Raw genomic sequence first — 17,441 nt, 5'->3', positions numbered from 1 at the left:
AAGTCCTCTAGCACTGCAAGAGAAAGGCTGGTTAATAAAGAAATCAAATGATGAGGGACAAAGAACCTCAACCCTCTTTGTGACTAGGCACATAAACTCGGGATGCTTGTGTTTCTCATTTTCCTTGGGTAAATGAAACACCATCCTCTACAATCAGTCATCATGACCACAAGTGGTGCTAGAGAATTATCACAATCAGTTTTTCTGTCATGCTGAGACAAATAGTATTTTCTACCGGGCCAGCCAGACCAAATCAGCTTTACAAAGTAACCATTCAAAAAGGACCATCTGCAATTTTGAGCAGTCAGCAAAGCAACAAGTGAGGTACATGGTGGCTCCAGCAGACACCAGAGGCCTGCTGCCCCTCCTGCTGCCTTGTGATTCTTTCTCAACCAAATTGTTTCTGGCCAACTGGCCAAGACAGTTGAGGCACAGCTCTGTCTATTCAGCTCTGTTTGCCTGTAGTGACTGCCCGGAGACATGTTCTACAATACAGGCAGAGCCACTCTGGCTTGAAGACTTCGTGAAAAGAAAATGGCTGGGTCACTGTGGTACTCAGCTGTGCAGCTGGCCATGGGGGAGAGGAGGACACCCCTTACAGTCAGCTGGACTTGGATTCGGCTCAAATTCAGTCAGCAGGCCACCAAAATTCAGATCATAATTTATTATGGGTTCCTGAAAACTGCCAAGCTTAACACTCACTACTACACAAATAAATACTGTTCTGAAATGGAAAACAAACCAAACCAAACCAAACCAAACCAAACAAACAAAAAAACGACAACGAAAAACACAAAAACCTTGCTCCACTGTACAATCTAACCCTTTTCACAAAGCAAACAACTTTACTTTCTTCTGAACATTGACATCTTCACTGGTTAAAATGGTGACAGAATGAAATGTAAATTAACACCACCTAACCAGGCAAATGTGAGCAGACGTGTAATTTTCACATTAGGCTTTAGTGAACAGCAGGCACTCAGCCTGAAGTGAATTAAAACGATCAAAAACTGGGAAAATAGTCAGTCATTCAAAACATACTTGAGATATTCACGACATCCCTCATCCAAGGCTAGGGCACATCATAAACCATTTAGCATAAGAAAAAGCAGTCAATAGTTTTGTCATCATCATTGAACTTAAGAATATCGTAAAATGAAAGCGACAGAACTGAGGCATATTCATTCTTTTGAGATGTGCGTGTATAATTTCCAGCAAGTGTATTAGTAAATTACAGGAAGAACATACTCCTGTCATAGGAACATGTAAATACTTGCAACTGTATGACACCTAGTGTGTGTTTTTGTTTTTTTTTCCTAAAAAAGCTCACATCATGAGTATTGGAAAAGATCTCAGTTGAATAACAGGAACTAAATTTCAGTTATGTACTAAATTATCAGACTTTGACGAATATGTCCAATATTTTTAATTTGTATACAAACATGAAGTCCCATTGAAATGTATGAGTTTCCTTGTTTGCTCAGAAATTACTTGAATAATACTCAGAAGATGGAGGTTCACCATCGCTTTTTGCTGTCTTGGTGCAAAATCATTACATTGGGAGTTCCTTCTGCATTTGGCAGATTTAGTCAGAGTAGTCCAGGTTCTCTTACCCGATAAAATGATGGAGGAAGAAGGCACCCTGCCATAGGCTGTTACGTGTTTCTAAGCATATAGCAGAGCAAAAAGTGTCTCAAAAAAACTATGATGTGCTGTTTTTCAGACCAAAGAAGAATACAAAAGGTACTCCACAACAGTTTAAAAATAAAATTTCTGGTTGAGATTTTGATAAAACTTGAGCCCAAAATGAACTTCCAGATGCACGTGGAACTTGTAACATCAGTTTCATTGGTTGAAGCAAAGCTTTTACCAGAAATGCTGAAACAGCATTGAACTTCAGAGTGCTATTTGAATACCAGTGCTATAATTAATACAGTATGACCTTGTATAAACCTTATAAGTTTGTTCATGAATATGTAGAATGCAAGTAACTGCACCATTATGAAAAAGAGGGGTGCTTAAGGATCTGACACAGCTACACATTTAACACATTTAATTCTGTTCATAATTTTCCCTTGAGTATTTTTCTGAATAAAAATATTACAGCAGTAATCAGAGGACACTGATCTATTGAAACTAAAATCTTCTTCTGCCCCAAATTATAAGGTTTTTATTTCAGCTACATTTCTGAATCATCACAGATTTCAGTAAGGCATAATCTCCCTCATACCCTGCATAAATTTACCTCCTAAAATTTGTGTGTAAGTGGGATGCACCCATCATTGTAGCCTCTCCAATTGGTTTGTGACTTTTTCCTAGATTGGGCCTTTCACCTTCTTGAAAAGGTGAAACATCACCCACATTATAAGGACCACATTAGATTGAATCTTTATTCATTTCCTATGACTTTTCCAGTTTTGGCTTGTGCTTTCAAGGTGAAGAATATGGCAGCGAACATTTATACATGAGTTAGTAAAAGTTTTAGGCCTTTTTAAAAATACACTTTGCATATTTCAAGTCCATGAAAGCAGCCTGTCTGCAAGTTTTTACACTGAGGTGCCTGAAGTTAGACACTTAAATTCATAGTTAACTATCAACAACATCAAAATGGCAAATGATTTTCAGAGCTGAGTCAGTGATAGTCTAGAAATACTCAAAGCCTCTAAAACGTAGGCTTTTATTGAGAGCCTACTCACTGATTAAAATGCCTGCCACTAGGTAAGTGCAACTTAGAGTTTGCTCCTTTCTATCTTGTTTTAAAGGCAAGAAAAAGAAGTTCAGTCCATATTCCATGCAGTGAACTATGCTCCACTATGATAATTTGGAAAGTATTATCAAGCTTATTAAAGACAGTTTTTCAAAATTCATTGTGTACAAGTAATACGGAACCTCTAAGCTAATAAATTTAAAAGTAAGCAATACAGTCATTATTTTAACTTCTATTTTAGCATATGAATATGCTACTGAGCTTTATCCTGGACAGAAATACAATATGTAGAAGTCATGATCAAGGTACCTTCATTTATATTAAATGTATTTATTGAATTGGAAATTATCTGGTAGTCATTTATACAATATATATCAGGAATCCTTGGTCTCTTCAAAATACCAAAGAGTTGACATTAATCCTTCAGTTCCTCCACAGTCTGTTGTTAGTCTGTTACTGGGACACAGGCAAATAAATAATATAAGATTAATGAGAATTTAGGTTTTAATGAAAAGGGATTGAACTACATTGGCCCGGACATTATAGGCTCGAAAGCTAAGCTTCTCCTTAGCTTCTTGAGAAGACTTTTATCTGCACTTACTTCTAAGTCCAAGTCATAGCAAAACTCCCAAGCTGAAGAGAAATATCAGGAGAACACATCTGTTTAACAATGGATGTTTAGGAATTCTCTTGATTCAACATCCTAACAGTGACCAAATGAGGCTTAAAACACATGGTGTGCAGCTCTATGGACTGTGTAAAATACATGTTTCACTGCAATACATTTACAGAATAACTATACATACAGAATAGAATATATATATATACATGTATATATATATATATAATATGTATGTTTATATAGAATATCTTGTAGCCAGATAATTAGCATCGAAACTGCTGATCTGATGATGCTTGGATTTTAATTACACTAGCTTTGTATTAAAAAGACAAGAACAGTGATGCTTATACCCTTCTCAAGGGTAAGAGAGGCCTCCAAGAGGCTAGGAGGAGGAAAACTCAAGGGAGTGGATTTGCAGAGCTACCTCTCTATGTAACCCTGCCTCATTATGCCTCCAGGTAGCTGTCATTTTCCCATGACTCTTCTCCAGATCTGTCTGTAGTAAAAGCCCCTCCCTCAATTAGGCTGCTAATAGCAACACACAGTCAAGAGGAGTTTTGTGCACTATAACCTAACCCTGGATTCTGACAGGTTTCTTAATAGAGCATGCACTTTCTGTTACTTGATGCTAAGACTGCAAGGTCAGCTTGAGAAGAGCTCCTAGACTTTAGAAGAAGTAATGAGAGATGCTGGATGGGTTGGAAAGTCCAACATCTCTATACTCATGACAGCATACAATGATGGAAAACCTCTGCATGCCGTTGATAGGAGGAGAATCAAAAAGAAAAAAAAAATCATCAGCAAAGGTCCTGGTCCTACTACTAGAAGCTAGCTCCATTTATATGCAACTGAAGATACTCAGACTTTGCACTGGTCGGTAAAGACAGATACACATTTTAGCTTCAACAATCAGCCCTTTTATATGCATATATATATACACATATATACATATGTGCATACAAACTATATCAGTTTAGTATCCTAATAAGTTTCATATATATATATGTTTCTTTATATATATATGTATCAGAACATATGGTAAATAATACTGTCCATGCTATTTATTTTATGCTGTTCCCACATTTTCCTTCATCAGTATGCAGCAGAATGTTGTTTTCAAAAGAGATTATAGAATTTCCTAATAATATGAATCAAGAGTCTCTGGATGCTTAGAGAAGAAGAGGAGAAATAAGGCTGTGGGATAAATGCAATGGCTGTAAATGTCTGGGAAACAAATCGTTCATCTGCAAAACAGATAAAAAGAGTTGCTTTCGGGCTACACAGTTAACACAAATTGTTGTAAAAAGGTAATTTGCTCCTTCTAAAAGTTGACCTGTCTAGAAAATACTACTAAGTCTGTTACATTCAATACATATTTTAAAATCAGTTTATCCCTTTGCTTTTCTACTCTGAGAACTTGCTACCTTTTTTTTTTTTCATTTGAAAGAAATAATTCTACATATTTTCTGAAAGATTTGAAAAGTTTGAAAATATGAAGTAGTAAAATTTGAAAAGTATGGGGCTTTATGAAGAAAAACTACTGGAGTTATTCTCCTATAGAATTTCAAATTTACTAACATGGGGGGAGATATCTATTTTAACATATTGCTGATTTTCACATTCAGCCCAATACCTTTGATGTATGATGAAAAATTAAATAGAACATGGAAGAAAGAAAAAGTCAGCATTTTATGATTTTGAATCTTGAAATAGGATTAGAATTTTAAAGCAATACTTTCTTAAAGCTCCTTAAAATGCTCAGATTACATTCTATTACCTTACATTTATTTCCAATTCATGAGAAAAAAACAAAACAAAACACCCCAATATCTCCAGGCTCCAGATTGCACATCAGGATGAAGACTCTTGAAAAGATATTCTCTGAGATTTTTTCAGATGGTCTTTGCACAGGGATCTACTAATAAGTAAACTTGACATGTCAGGTTAAAACAGTATTGTACAATGTGTCTCCTGTTATTAGTAAATTTCAGATTAGGAATTATAAAACCTCCTATAAACAACGGGGACTCAAAATTCATTTTTCACTTGATTTTCTGTAGAACAAATAAATGACTCAGAAACGACAAAACAAAGATATAGTATTTCACAAACACAAATAAATGAGTCATAGCTGAAACCTGAAAAGGAAAAAGAAGTCAGGCTTTCACAGAGCTTAATGAGGTAAGGTACTAGTATCTCAGTGGGGTGGCAAGTAAATTGGGTGATTACTCTAATACATGTCACATTGAGGCCTGGCAGTTTTGGAAAGATGAATATTAAGAATAAGTTCACAAGAGATAGGTATAAAATGGTATTTAGAGCTTTGAATTATCTAAACAATTTCAAAATATTTGACGTGAAATTAACTATCACAATATTGTATTAAAGCTATTCTTTTATCAAATCATGAAAGTATGCAAGAGTGCAGTTTGTAAATAACCTCTTTCAGGGAAGAAGAAAATAACATTAAAAAAGGTCTGATTTTGCTGCTGTCTTCATATGATTTCATACTGATTTCAGCTGGATCACTGCGCGACAGGAGTGTTCCTACATAGTATTTTTAAAAACATATTAAAAACTTGCTTTAAAATGATAATGAATAATCAGGTAAGAGTACTAAAATTGTAGGTAATAAGCTACTCTGTAATTGAAAAAGCTAAGAATATATCTCAACAAGAAATTGAGAAACGGGAAAATCAGTAGAAAGAATAACTCATCTAATATAGCAAAAAATAAAAATAAGAAATACACAAATCAAAGACCTGTCTTCTATATTGTAAGCACTGTGAACTGTTTATTGGCATTGCATATAGGAAGGTTTGTATTATAGCACCTCTGAATTGTTATTTTAAGCTTTCAAAAGTGAATGCATCAGAAAATCAAATGCACAGATTAAACAAAATGAGTCCTGGCATATTTGGTAGCATTAAAACTTATAAAATACATCCTGATGTCTCTAAAGTCTGTCAGCATTAGAGATTTAGGAACATTTGACAAATAGTTTGAAGATCATTCTACTATGATATACTGAGCACCACCACTGAAAATCCTGATGCAACTGCTATTAACCAACATCCCTTCACAGACCAGCTCAAACAAAAAGAGAAAAAAAAGATCGTGGAGGACAACCAAATGAGAGTCTTAGAACAAACCCTCCCATGGAAAACAGCAATGAACTTTACCACGTACACACCACGATGTTTCAGCCAGCAACCCCATTACATCTTCTTGCCTTACACTATTTCCCCATCCAGTGGTATCTTGAAATGGAAATCTGAAGCTTGTATCCAGTCATCAGTGGCAAGTGTGAAAGCTTATTGGGGGTGGCATGTATTTAAGGAATGTTAATTAGCATACTAGCAGCACAGAGTATGCACTACACTCACCAGCTCCTGTAAAACACTGAGCTTTCTCATCTTTTCTTTCTGACATTCACCGTTTCCTCCAGATAATGACCCCATTACCTTAGATGAATACAACACAGAAGTCCAGGCACCCTTCTCAGAGGTCAACTAATACTTTTGTCCCTTGCACAGCCTCAAATTTTACATTCTATTCAGAGAGAAAGATTTTCAACAGCAACTGAGGAAAGGTAAACAAGAAAGTTCTTACTAGTGTGAAGCAAAAGCAAATTCAACTGTCTCCAAATGTTCTGGCTTTGCCAAAGAGCATCCACACAGACTAAGTGGGATGAAATTATCTAAAGAAGATGGATGAAGGCCAAATAAATATCCGAAGCAGATACAGAGGGGAGAAAGATGCATCTAAGAAATAAGGAGGGTTTGAGATAAGAAAGGTATTAAAAAGCCTGGTTTTAGAAGGAAAGAAGACCAGCCAGCTCAGGACAGGCATTTGAATTATTGCAGCTATCTGGGAAGGATTCAGGAGGTATAATATGCACAGTCTTTTGCAGGCAGATATGAGCTTATTTCGCACGAGATGACCAGAAGCCATTCTGCTATGACAGCATACCATCAAGCACTTGGTAGTAAGCCTTGCTGCAAAGCAGTGTAAATATACTGTGTCAGGCAAACGTACCATTCTCGTGTGGCCACAAGTCCTCAGGCTGACCCAGAGTGCAGGCTACAGTAAGCTCACATCAGTTTGCAAATGGGCGTGCACATACACTCACAAAAAGAAAAGAAAGAAAGAAAGAAAGAAAGAAAGAAAGAAAGATTTCAAGACCAATGTGCAATGAATCCAACAACTACCAGGTGGGAAGAACTGAGGTTTGCAGGAACAAGGATGGGAGAAGCAGTTGGGAAAAGTTAACAGGAAGACAGATCGTGGCGTCGGGAGACCAACACTGAACATGCATGTTTAGGGAGGGGGCACAGTGAAGGCCCAAATTTATAAAGGACATTTCTTACAGAGGCAGCTTGTTAACTGAGACAGATTAAACATCAGAAGTGTGAAAAGTATTACATGGGACTAGTCCTTATGGAATGACTTCTGCCACAGTGATATGAGCAACCTTTTTTTTCTAGGGACTTGAATGTTTTGTATAGAATTATACTCTTTTCAAACAAAACTCTTTTCAAAACTCTTCAAAATTAATACAACTCAGATACAAATACCTAGCTACAAACACACAACCTGTTATAGCTGATATATGCATATACATACCTGTATTTAAGTCAAATACAAGTATATTTTCAATAAATTATTACCCTCTGTATTTCATTATCTTCTGATTACATATAAACAATCAATAGTAATAGTTATTAGTTTTTCCCTTAAACTTTTCATATTTCATTTCTGAAAGGAAGATAGTTCATTTGATGAAAAGCACAAGGAGAAAAAGGTGCTTGACATACTTACATAATAAAACACTGATATTTTATTTGCCTCCTAATCAAATAAAGTTTTTTTGATTAACCTTTATCTGATGGGTTTCTGATTTATATGCAACATACAATACATATTGTATCACTGATAAATACTACTCACCTAACAAATTTCCTGTGATGTATATAAAAATATTAACTACTTAATCTTCATAACATGTCTCTGAGATAGATTACAGAATCTCTATTATACATGTAGAAAAAAAAGAAAAACACAACACTTAGAGAACTTGTCTCATAAGTTAAAGCATATAAATGCACTAATATGGATTGGAATTCAGAAATTCCTATGAGTCAATCCTTTTGTAAGGTTTTGTCACAACTGAAACTCTTCTTATTCATCCTATTTTCAGTCTCTACAGTGACTTTTAGGAATAGATAGGTCACGTTGCATATGTTTATGTAAGTGTAATTTGGTGTTGCATATACGCATTTGGTATATAAATATAAATACATACCATATTTTCTAAGGATCTATTTAGGTATGTTGGTTGCACGATGTTAAACTGGTTCATCTCTTATTCCACTCCAACTTTCATCTTCACAGAGCAGAAAAAATGTACTTGATGTATTTGTCAGAACTTTACCAATGGCATCGGGAACTTTTAAGGCATGTTACTTTTTTTAAGCATCTTAATTACTTTTTGTTTTAATTAAATTGGATGTAATAGTGACAACATACTGGCTTCACTTAAGCAACTGGGGGAATAGGAAAAATCTACAAAGAAAAAAACATCTGTAATATACAAACTTTGATGAGAAGATTGGTCAAAGCCATTAAGAAAAGAAAAATGGCAAATTTCTAGAGATTGTTTTAGAATGGCCTGAAGCTTGTATTCTAATTAATTTCAGACTTGAAGTTTACTGCACTGAAAGTCATCTTCATTGCTGATGGAAAAATTATGTATTTTACAGGTGCCTAAGAATGGGAAACAATTCAAGATAAAGCAGTATGATTCAGGCAAAGCAAATGTTTTGCTGTACTCACCTTAGGCACCCAGTGGCATTGCGCAGCACCTGTGATGAATGAAGTTGTATTTTATGATCATCCTGGAGCGGAGAGTTTTCCCATCCAGAGTGAGGGATGATCACTGCATTGGTCAACACTGCAAGGGCATCCTGGATGATTGGCATTTTCAGTGCATCACAGGAAGATAGATTCCAGAGAACTCCTGAAAAAAAAAACAAAAAACAAACAAACAAAAAACCAAATGACTAATAATTAACATATTAAAAAAAAAAAAAAAAAGATTTAATAGTTTTAGATTCAAAAACAAATAGCAAAACCAAACCACATTATTGGTGCTCATAATGAAGCTGTTCTTGTCAAAAGAAAAAAAAAAATCTGCATCGTAAATGGGGTTGAATGATACCTGAACACTTTCACGATAGGAATACAGCCTTGAATACACAAATTGTCACAGAACCACTGGAAATTTCTCAGAGCTAGGCCTCAGCTCATTCTTACTTTCCTTCCCATGGAAACAGTAGCCTGGCTTGACAGCTAGCCTTGAGGGACAAAATTCAGTTTTGCCTGTATCACTTTCATGTCTTGAACCAACAATGCAAAATATTATAATCACCATACATACATAATCACCAAGGTTGCAAATATGAACATTAAATTACACTATGAAAAAGCAAAGGGAGTGATGGTGGGTGGAAACTGCTAAAGACCTGAGAATGTGGGCTCAAACATTTATAAATATAAGCAGCAAGAACACTACTTGCTCCAGGCTTTCTTTAGCATTCTCTGTGTTGAAGGAGAAGTATAATTAACAGGAATCAACCTACTTTTTTTGGTTTCCCTTTAAAATTAATTACTTCTGCAGGAAGACTGTTTCAGTTATACAACTTCATGTTTTAATTATTTTATACAGAACTGTATATAAAGACAGTTTTGCATTTTAATAAAAAATTTTGCTTAGCATACCAATAAAAGTCCAACTTAAAATCATCTGTATATGGTAAACAGACCGAAACTGTCAGATTTTAGCTAGATAAAACAAAAAAAAAAACACAAACAGAAATAAGAATACTGCTCTTTTTTTTTTTTTTACCGCTCGTTACTTTAAAAGGAAAAGAATCTTTGTTTGATTTCTGCTATGAATGCCTTCATGAAAAGAAATACAGTATTAAAAGGAATAAAAGCATTCAGAATGATATTGAGATTCACTTATCTATAACCTGTTCTTGGTAAGCTTCATTGGCACATCTACTGTTCCTGAAATACCTAGTATTCTGTGGGTTTATTCAGTATAAAAAACAATATAGTTGTCATGTTTGTTTGTTTGTTTGTTTTATATTTTTTTTAATTTTACATTTATCTAGATAGGTGTAAATGGTATGCAAATCCTTCCCTCTCCAAGGTCTGATTTAATACTTATGCAAGGCAATGTGTTCCTTCTTTGTGAAGAAGTCCTGTTTCAGATCTGAAGCAGAGAAGAGTTCTTTGATGGTAACAAAACAGCACTTTGGGCTTCAAGAACTAGTCATAAACTGGAGAAGCAGAAAAAAAAATATACAGAAGAATCAAAAATAAGAGCTCTTTCTAGCAAAATGCTTAAGAATGTTTATGTACGTACTATCTGTTACTCACTAGGTTCTTACTAATCAGAAGTAAACTCACGTAAACTTAATCTTTATTCCCATGTTTTCTACTTTAAATACTCTTGATACTGCACACAAGAGCTTTTGCTCAATAAATTTCCATAGGAACTGGCCAGCTCCAAATAAAAACCTACTCGTTCATTCAAGAGCCAGAAAATAGGGTCTGATTTCACTAACTGGAAATAAAACCTTCACAGTAACAGAATGAAGGGATCACCGGACTTGATTCAGCTGTTCTGTGCTCTCCTAAATGATTACAACATAAGGTATAGTTAAACAAAACAGCACTGCCTGGTAAGCCTGACAGTCTTCAAAGTTGTTGAACCTCACACACAGTTTAAAACTATAAGATAATCTTCTGTGCTGCAACAATGCCTTTTACCTAATTTTAAGTTTTTGAATGCTACCAACTACATTAATGATGAAACAATTTAATTCTGACAAGTTATATTTTATTTTCTCAGCTGGTGGACTCTGCTGCTTGCTGAGGTTGGCATTTTAAGTGCCTCCTTGTACCCTTCCTTAATTAAAGGCTTTACAGTTATAAAGGGAATTGGGAATTCATTTCCCATTACTTTTGCTCAGAAGAACCTGGAGTTGATTTATGTGGAGACAAAGAAGATAATCCCTTCCCCAGACTTTCCAAGAGGCAGGAAGAAAACATGAACATCTTTTACCTGAGGCATCTCCCAATGTGGACCTATCTCTGGTCCATATGACTGAACACAGCCCATATGCATTACATTCCCTTTTAAGACTACAGTAAGAAGTTAATCATAGAGATCATTTGCCACTTTGCTCTGACTAAAAGCCCTGACTAAATTGGCTTTCCAAGCACAATAAGCAAGTCTGAAATAGCACTCGAGGTGCCTTGACTGCCCCCTAAATATTTGTATGCTATCAGCTGCTCATAGGAGGAGAAGGGACTGAACTCGGAGTATCAACGACTCACCGAGAATAGTGGAACCTACCCTGCTGAATATGGATTGGAAGAGTTGTTAATCCAACCTAATCATTTAACTCAATATAGCTTACCATCTGTAGAATGACTTTTGTGAGGGGAGAGGAAATAAGGAACTGGTCAGATCAATGCTGAACATCTCTTTACTCCATCACTTGTGTTTGTCATACCTTATCTCCTCCTTGCGTTTAAGGTTGTAATACATTGAAAGGAGGTATTTTGTCTCCCTGTTTGTTTGCAAGCCACTTCAGTTTCTGCTGAATGCTGCACAGAAAGTGAAAAATAGCCACACCAGACTGATCATGTTTATTTGAAGGTTGAAGCTTTCATCCTTACATAAAAAGAATTGAAGACCACAGAAAAAGTATCTTGCAATCTCATTTTGAGTTTAAACATGAGAAACTTGTACTGAAAGCAATCCAGCTGGAAGATGGATTTGGGGTCTGAGTACCAATTACCAGTCTGCAGACATCAGATGAAGGACTCTTCAAAAGAGTCTACTGGAATGCTTGCTATGGAGATCTTGCTGTACCAAGATAAATCTTCTGGAAGAGCTTATCAAAGGACGTGCATTTACTAGGTTCAACAGGTTGTTTAACACACTTGAGAGAAATAATCTTTCCTAAGAAGGCCTTTCACAGACGACAACAATCAAATTTTAAAAATTTTGAAAAATGTTGTAACCAACATTTTTAAAAGCTATTTTACAACTTGCTACAAACAGCTAAAAGGGTTTAAACTCAATTACTGGCATCAGTGGCCACTACGCAGGTTTTTTCATTCTCTCTTTAATGTGGTAACACCAATCATGCCCTAATTCTTTTAAATTATGCATAGCTGAAGAACTTCATCTTAAGTTACAAATTAGTATAATTCTTAGTTCTTCCACTAGAACAAAATCATATGGGTTCCTATTACCAGTTTTGTTTTGTTGCCATCCTTTGCAGAATTATGTATGCTGGCAAATCAGAAATATAGCACAGAATCACAGAATGGTTTGGGTTGGAAAGGACCTTAAAGATGATTGAATTCAATATATACCTTAACATGTATGTCCCCCTGGGATCTTTTGACTGTACAGATACAGTTCATATGGAAAACTACACACAGATCTTAATTAAAGTGATTTAAATTTGTTGCCATTGGAAGAGGGAACTGAGAACAGAGACCCAGGGAAAGCTTTGATTTATCTTTCTCTTAGCTGAAGTCTAGATTGAAGTCAAAGTCAAAGTCTAGACTGAAGACAAGACCAACACTTTTAGAAATACAGTCCAGTAATATCCGATGGGATATTACTGCTGCTAAGCAGACAGTGTATATCCACTATGCCTTCAGCTTAGAAACAGCACTGCTTTCAGCATAAATCAAATTAATTTAAGCTACTGCAAAATATAGAACATCATTTAACTGAAAGGAGCAAAGCAAAATATTTTTTAAAATTTTAAGACAATTTAATGGAGCAGTCTGAACATAAAAAAAAACACTGTCTTTAGATGGGGAGCTCAAACTCAACCTGACTAAAATCTTCAACAGATTTTTCAGGCAGTGTTTTACTCAGAACTGGTACTCATAAATATTGATCTATAGACACGGATATAAAAAATGACCTGATTAGACAGGTACTATCCTTATTCCACTCAAAGTTAAGAAAATAGAGATAATATAATTCCATGCAAAAATATCACCCTAGCAAGAGACTATGTGCAAAATCAGGAAAATCTAAACACTTATTCCATGTATGCTCTAATGCCACCTCAAATTATGACTTTTATATGTATAAAAAGCCCATACAACAACTTAGACTACTTATATGGAAACCAAGAAACTGGAAAAGTCAGCTTTTACCAAAACTATTGTCCGTCCCACACTGCCACTACAGATTTTATTTCTGACTGCTGTAGGAGAAGTATGTCACCAAATCATTACAAGGACTGTAAGTAAACAAGTATTATTGGGAAAAAAAAGACCTTTGATTTTTCTCTATTTGGTATGTTTAAGGCAGCCTTAAACTTATACTTAAGACTTGGCTTATTGAATATTCTTTGTGAAAAATAAAAATCTAAGTCTTCCAACTCATCCAGGCTTTTCTTTCCATCTTAGTTTAATAGTTTGGTCATGGTCTGATGCAGGGTCTGATCTGGTAGAGTTGAGACCCTGCCTGCCTCACAGTGAGTACAGCTTTGGCAGGCTGTTTGTTTATAAGCTGAAGGCATGCTGGTACTTCAGGGAGTTACGCATATAACAAACCAGATTGAAATCTGAGAGCTAAATACCCTGCTGAGAAGCTAAGCGCAAGGGATCTTTTGCTGGTGCCCTTAGGAAAAGCATCTTCTACCCCAAGCTCTCAAGTGCTAGAAAAGTCACTTACTGGCTCTTACTGCAGCTTTGATGCTCAAGAGCCCCTTGTAATTGTAATGTTGCTCAGCAGAGCTGATCAGCTCCATGGCAGCAGGGTGTGGGCTCTGTATGCATTACATCAGTTCTGTTGAGTTCAGGGCAGAGAAGAAATCATTTATCCTACTGAGAAATGCATATCTCTTTAAATGCAACTGGTGTTTAAGAAGCACAGGAGCCACCCTACACTTCAGGAAAACTTAACTGATGTACGTAAAAGATGTCAAACATTGACCACTGCATCATTTCTTTATGCTAAGTGCAAGAATACTACACAGCTAGCTCAACCATCAGGAATTGATAAGTAACAGACTTTTGACGGGTGAAAAAAAAACAACATAAATGGCCACTTGAACTCTGTCACCTGAATAATTCAGAGCTCGTAACATAGCTCCTTACAAGAGCACTTCATAATGAATAAATAAATGAATAATCAAAATTGGCATGACAGAGAAGGAAGCTTCACCAATTTTCTTGAAATAGTATTTTAACTGGTTAATTTATGACTACCTTATGAGGACCTTCATGTAATTCAGTACATGCATGTAAATGCACAAAGGTGGTTTTCTATGTACCTGTGCATCAGATGGCCCATGAAAAGTGCAAATTGAGAAAGAATGGGTTTCGGCGAAAGTCATAAGCAGTCACAAGTCCATGGAACAGAAAGTGAAGCTGCAGGCAGTTCAGTTCTTTTCCTTCTGCAGCCATTCACAGCCTTACAAAGCAAAAACTTTCCTGGACAGAGTATAAAGATTTTTTTTTTTTTTTTTTAATTTACAAATACAAGCTTGATCTTAACTGAACAGTAATTATAAGCATTTACTCTGAAAAGCTCTTTTCCTCTGTCCTTCTTGATTACTGCTCTTTTCATTCCAAAATTAAATATGGGTTTCTACTAAAACCTGAAGGACTGATTTTATTATTGTTTACACACACTTTGCTGAACAAATTCTGTCCAAATGCTATTGCATTAACTGAAGAAGTCTGTATACTTGTCACAGGACTGAACTTTGACCTAGCATTACTTCTCTCTCTCTGCTGTACACTTTAAAATGACATCCAACTTTGTAAGGGAAGAATTATTGGACAACAAAGTTAGACAGGTATTAGCTTTAATGTCAGATAGCAGAGGAATTACTAGAAGAGTTGAATTTATTTACTATGGAAAGACCACTGATTCTAGCTTTTTTATTTATTTCCCTAACTGATGGAATTGAACTGGTCCCATATTACTGCCATAAAACACAGAAACCAAATCAAAAGCACTTAATTCTAAATGAGAGAAACACAGAAAAATAGACCGTGTTCAAACAAAATTTCACCCTAATGCATAATGACAATACCATTCTCAACCAAATCCCCTGTTAGAAAACAAGGAAATCAAACAAGCATACATAAATGGATGGGTAGATTTTTTTCCCAGTGTTTAAACATGTATTTTACAGAAGTTTTTTTTAGAATACCCACAATTCAAATATATGTTTTGTAACAGACACTAAGACAGAAGTGTTATACTTGAAAATGAACATCAAGTTAAAGCTCTAGGTACTAAAGTCCTTTCTCATAAGAACCATTTAGGAAGTAAGACCTATCTATAAAGTCATAGCTACATGCAAAATGGAAAGCTCAGTGTACACTTATTCAAAAAAAACACAAGCCATATCTTAAAATTGATATACAAGATGAGACAGGATTGAAATACAGATTATTGAAGGGAAATTGGCCTAAAATAAAAAATAAACTTTGCTTGGCCACAATGAAAAAAGCAATTCCATCACAAAATAAAATGTTTCAGCTTATCCTCAATTTAGTTAACTTTTTTCCTTGTTTGTTTGTCTATCTCAAAATATTTTAAAAAGAAAATGTAAGCTTTCTGTGTTGCAAACACAAACATTTCAAACTACAGAGTCCTTTTGAACTGCAAGTGTTTTAAAACTCCATCATTCAGGCAGGGGCATCAAAATTATACGCCAAGCTGATTTTTTCCGAAGGATTACTACTTGCTGAAGAAGTTCAATGCAGCTGTTACGTCAAGCCATATGCTGCAACAGATGTCCTCTATTTATCACTCCAGATTGTCTTGTTTGATATTTCATCTTAAACTTAGATTTGACCAAATTAAAAAAAAAGTAAATACAAAAACGCTTCTTGTAGTATATTAGCAAGCAAATTATGAATTCCGTCCCTTTCATTGCCATATGAATAACCTGAATGAGTTTCACAGAAGAAATTGCATAGAAGATGCATCTCCCTGATTGAACAAGGAAGAGATGATTATTTCCAATTGTGCCTTGAAAGTTCGGTTTGGTTCATATTTGAGTTATTCCAATTCTAGAGAGGAAAGGCAGGCAATGAGCGACCACCTTGGGCTGTGGGCTAGGACCAGGTGTGGTAAATTCAGGACAACTGAGTAAGCATAGCAGGGAGCTGGTGGCGCAGGGCCTCAGGCTGTGCCATGGTGCAGGTCACAGCAGTGGCAGCCATGGCCACGTGGGCAGGGGCCTGCTGCCTCCCTGATGCTGACTTTGCTCCAGGAGGGCCTTGAGCTGTGGAAGCAGCCCCAAGCACACCCTGAGGCAGAGCAGTGAGGGACTTGCCCACTGTGGACGTCGCAGTGCTGTCAGCCGAGACCTCAGGAAGCCGTGGAGTCATCGTGACTCCCCCCATTTGTCTTGAAGAAGACTGACACCGTCAGCTTGAGGAAGGTTTTGTGTCACAGCTCCATCCGTGCCCACAGCGACACACGGAGTGTAACTGACACACCAGATCAGTGCCCTGGCCTGTCACTAAGAAAGCAGAGCGGAAGATTTTGGACAGCATCTGTTTAAAACCCTTTCCATATTTAATCGGTAACAGCAGGGGTGAATGAGTTCATCTGATCGTTCAGAAAAAGTTGAGAATGACTCTTCATGAAAACAACAAATCCTATCAGTGGGTTTCGCCATTTTCAGGGCCAAAATAGTGACAGCTTATTGAGAAAGGGGGGAAAAGCTGTTTTATAATTAGACAGCAAATTGTAATAGATTTTGTAGAAAATTATTCCACTGAAACTGTCAATATTGTTTGCATAAGTATTATTTGATCAGACAGCATCATTTCTGAGGCAAAATTACGCAATTTATTAAATTACTTTTAGATTTGCCATTACAGATGAGCTACAAACGGAATGTGTTTTGAGCGGTGCTGCAATTTGTTGGTGATGCTGTAGCCCACAGGCTGGAAATCAGCTTCCCAACAACTTACAAATATGAGCAGCGCTGCCTTCTCCTTCCCTGGTGTGTGACGGCTTGTCAGGACAAG

The 17,441-nt window shown here is 36.2% G+C and overlaps 1 protein-coding gene across 3 annotated transcripts in view; it reads right to left on the bottom strand.

Moving 5' to 3' along the window:
• Window positions 1-17,441, bottom strand: part of CTNND2 (catenin delta 2) — a 394,794-nt gene that overhangs the window by 121,903 nt on the left and 255,450 nt on the right. For all 3 annotated transcript variants that reach the window (XM_082752927.1, XM_082752928.1, XM_082752929.1), the window contains one exon: window positions 9,165-9,348. In XM_082752927.1, the coding sequence (XP_082609053.1) occupies window positions 9,165-9,348 (184 nt within the window). The remainder of the gene's footprint in view (window positions 1-9,164; window positions 9,349-17,441) is intronic.

This window comes from Aythya marila (genome assembly GCF_965140915.1).
Source record: "Aythya marila genome assembly, chromosome: 2".
NCBI classification, from domain to species: domain Eukaryota; kingdom Metazoa; phylum Chordata; class Aves; order Anseriformes; family Anatidae; genus Aythya; species Aythya marila.
This window is presented reverse-complemented; position numbering and strand designations above follow the sequence as displayed.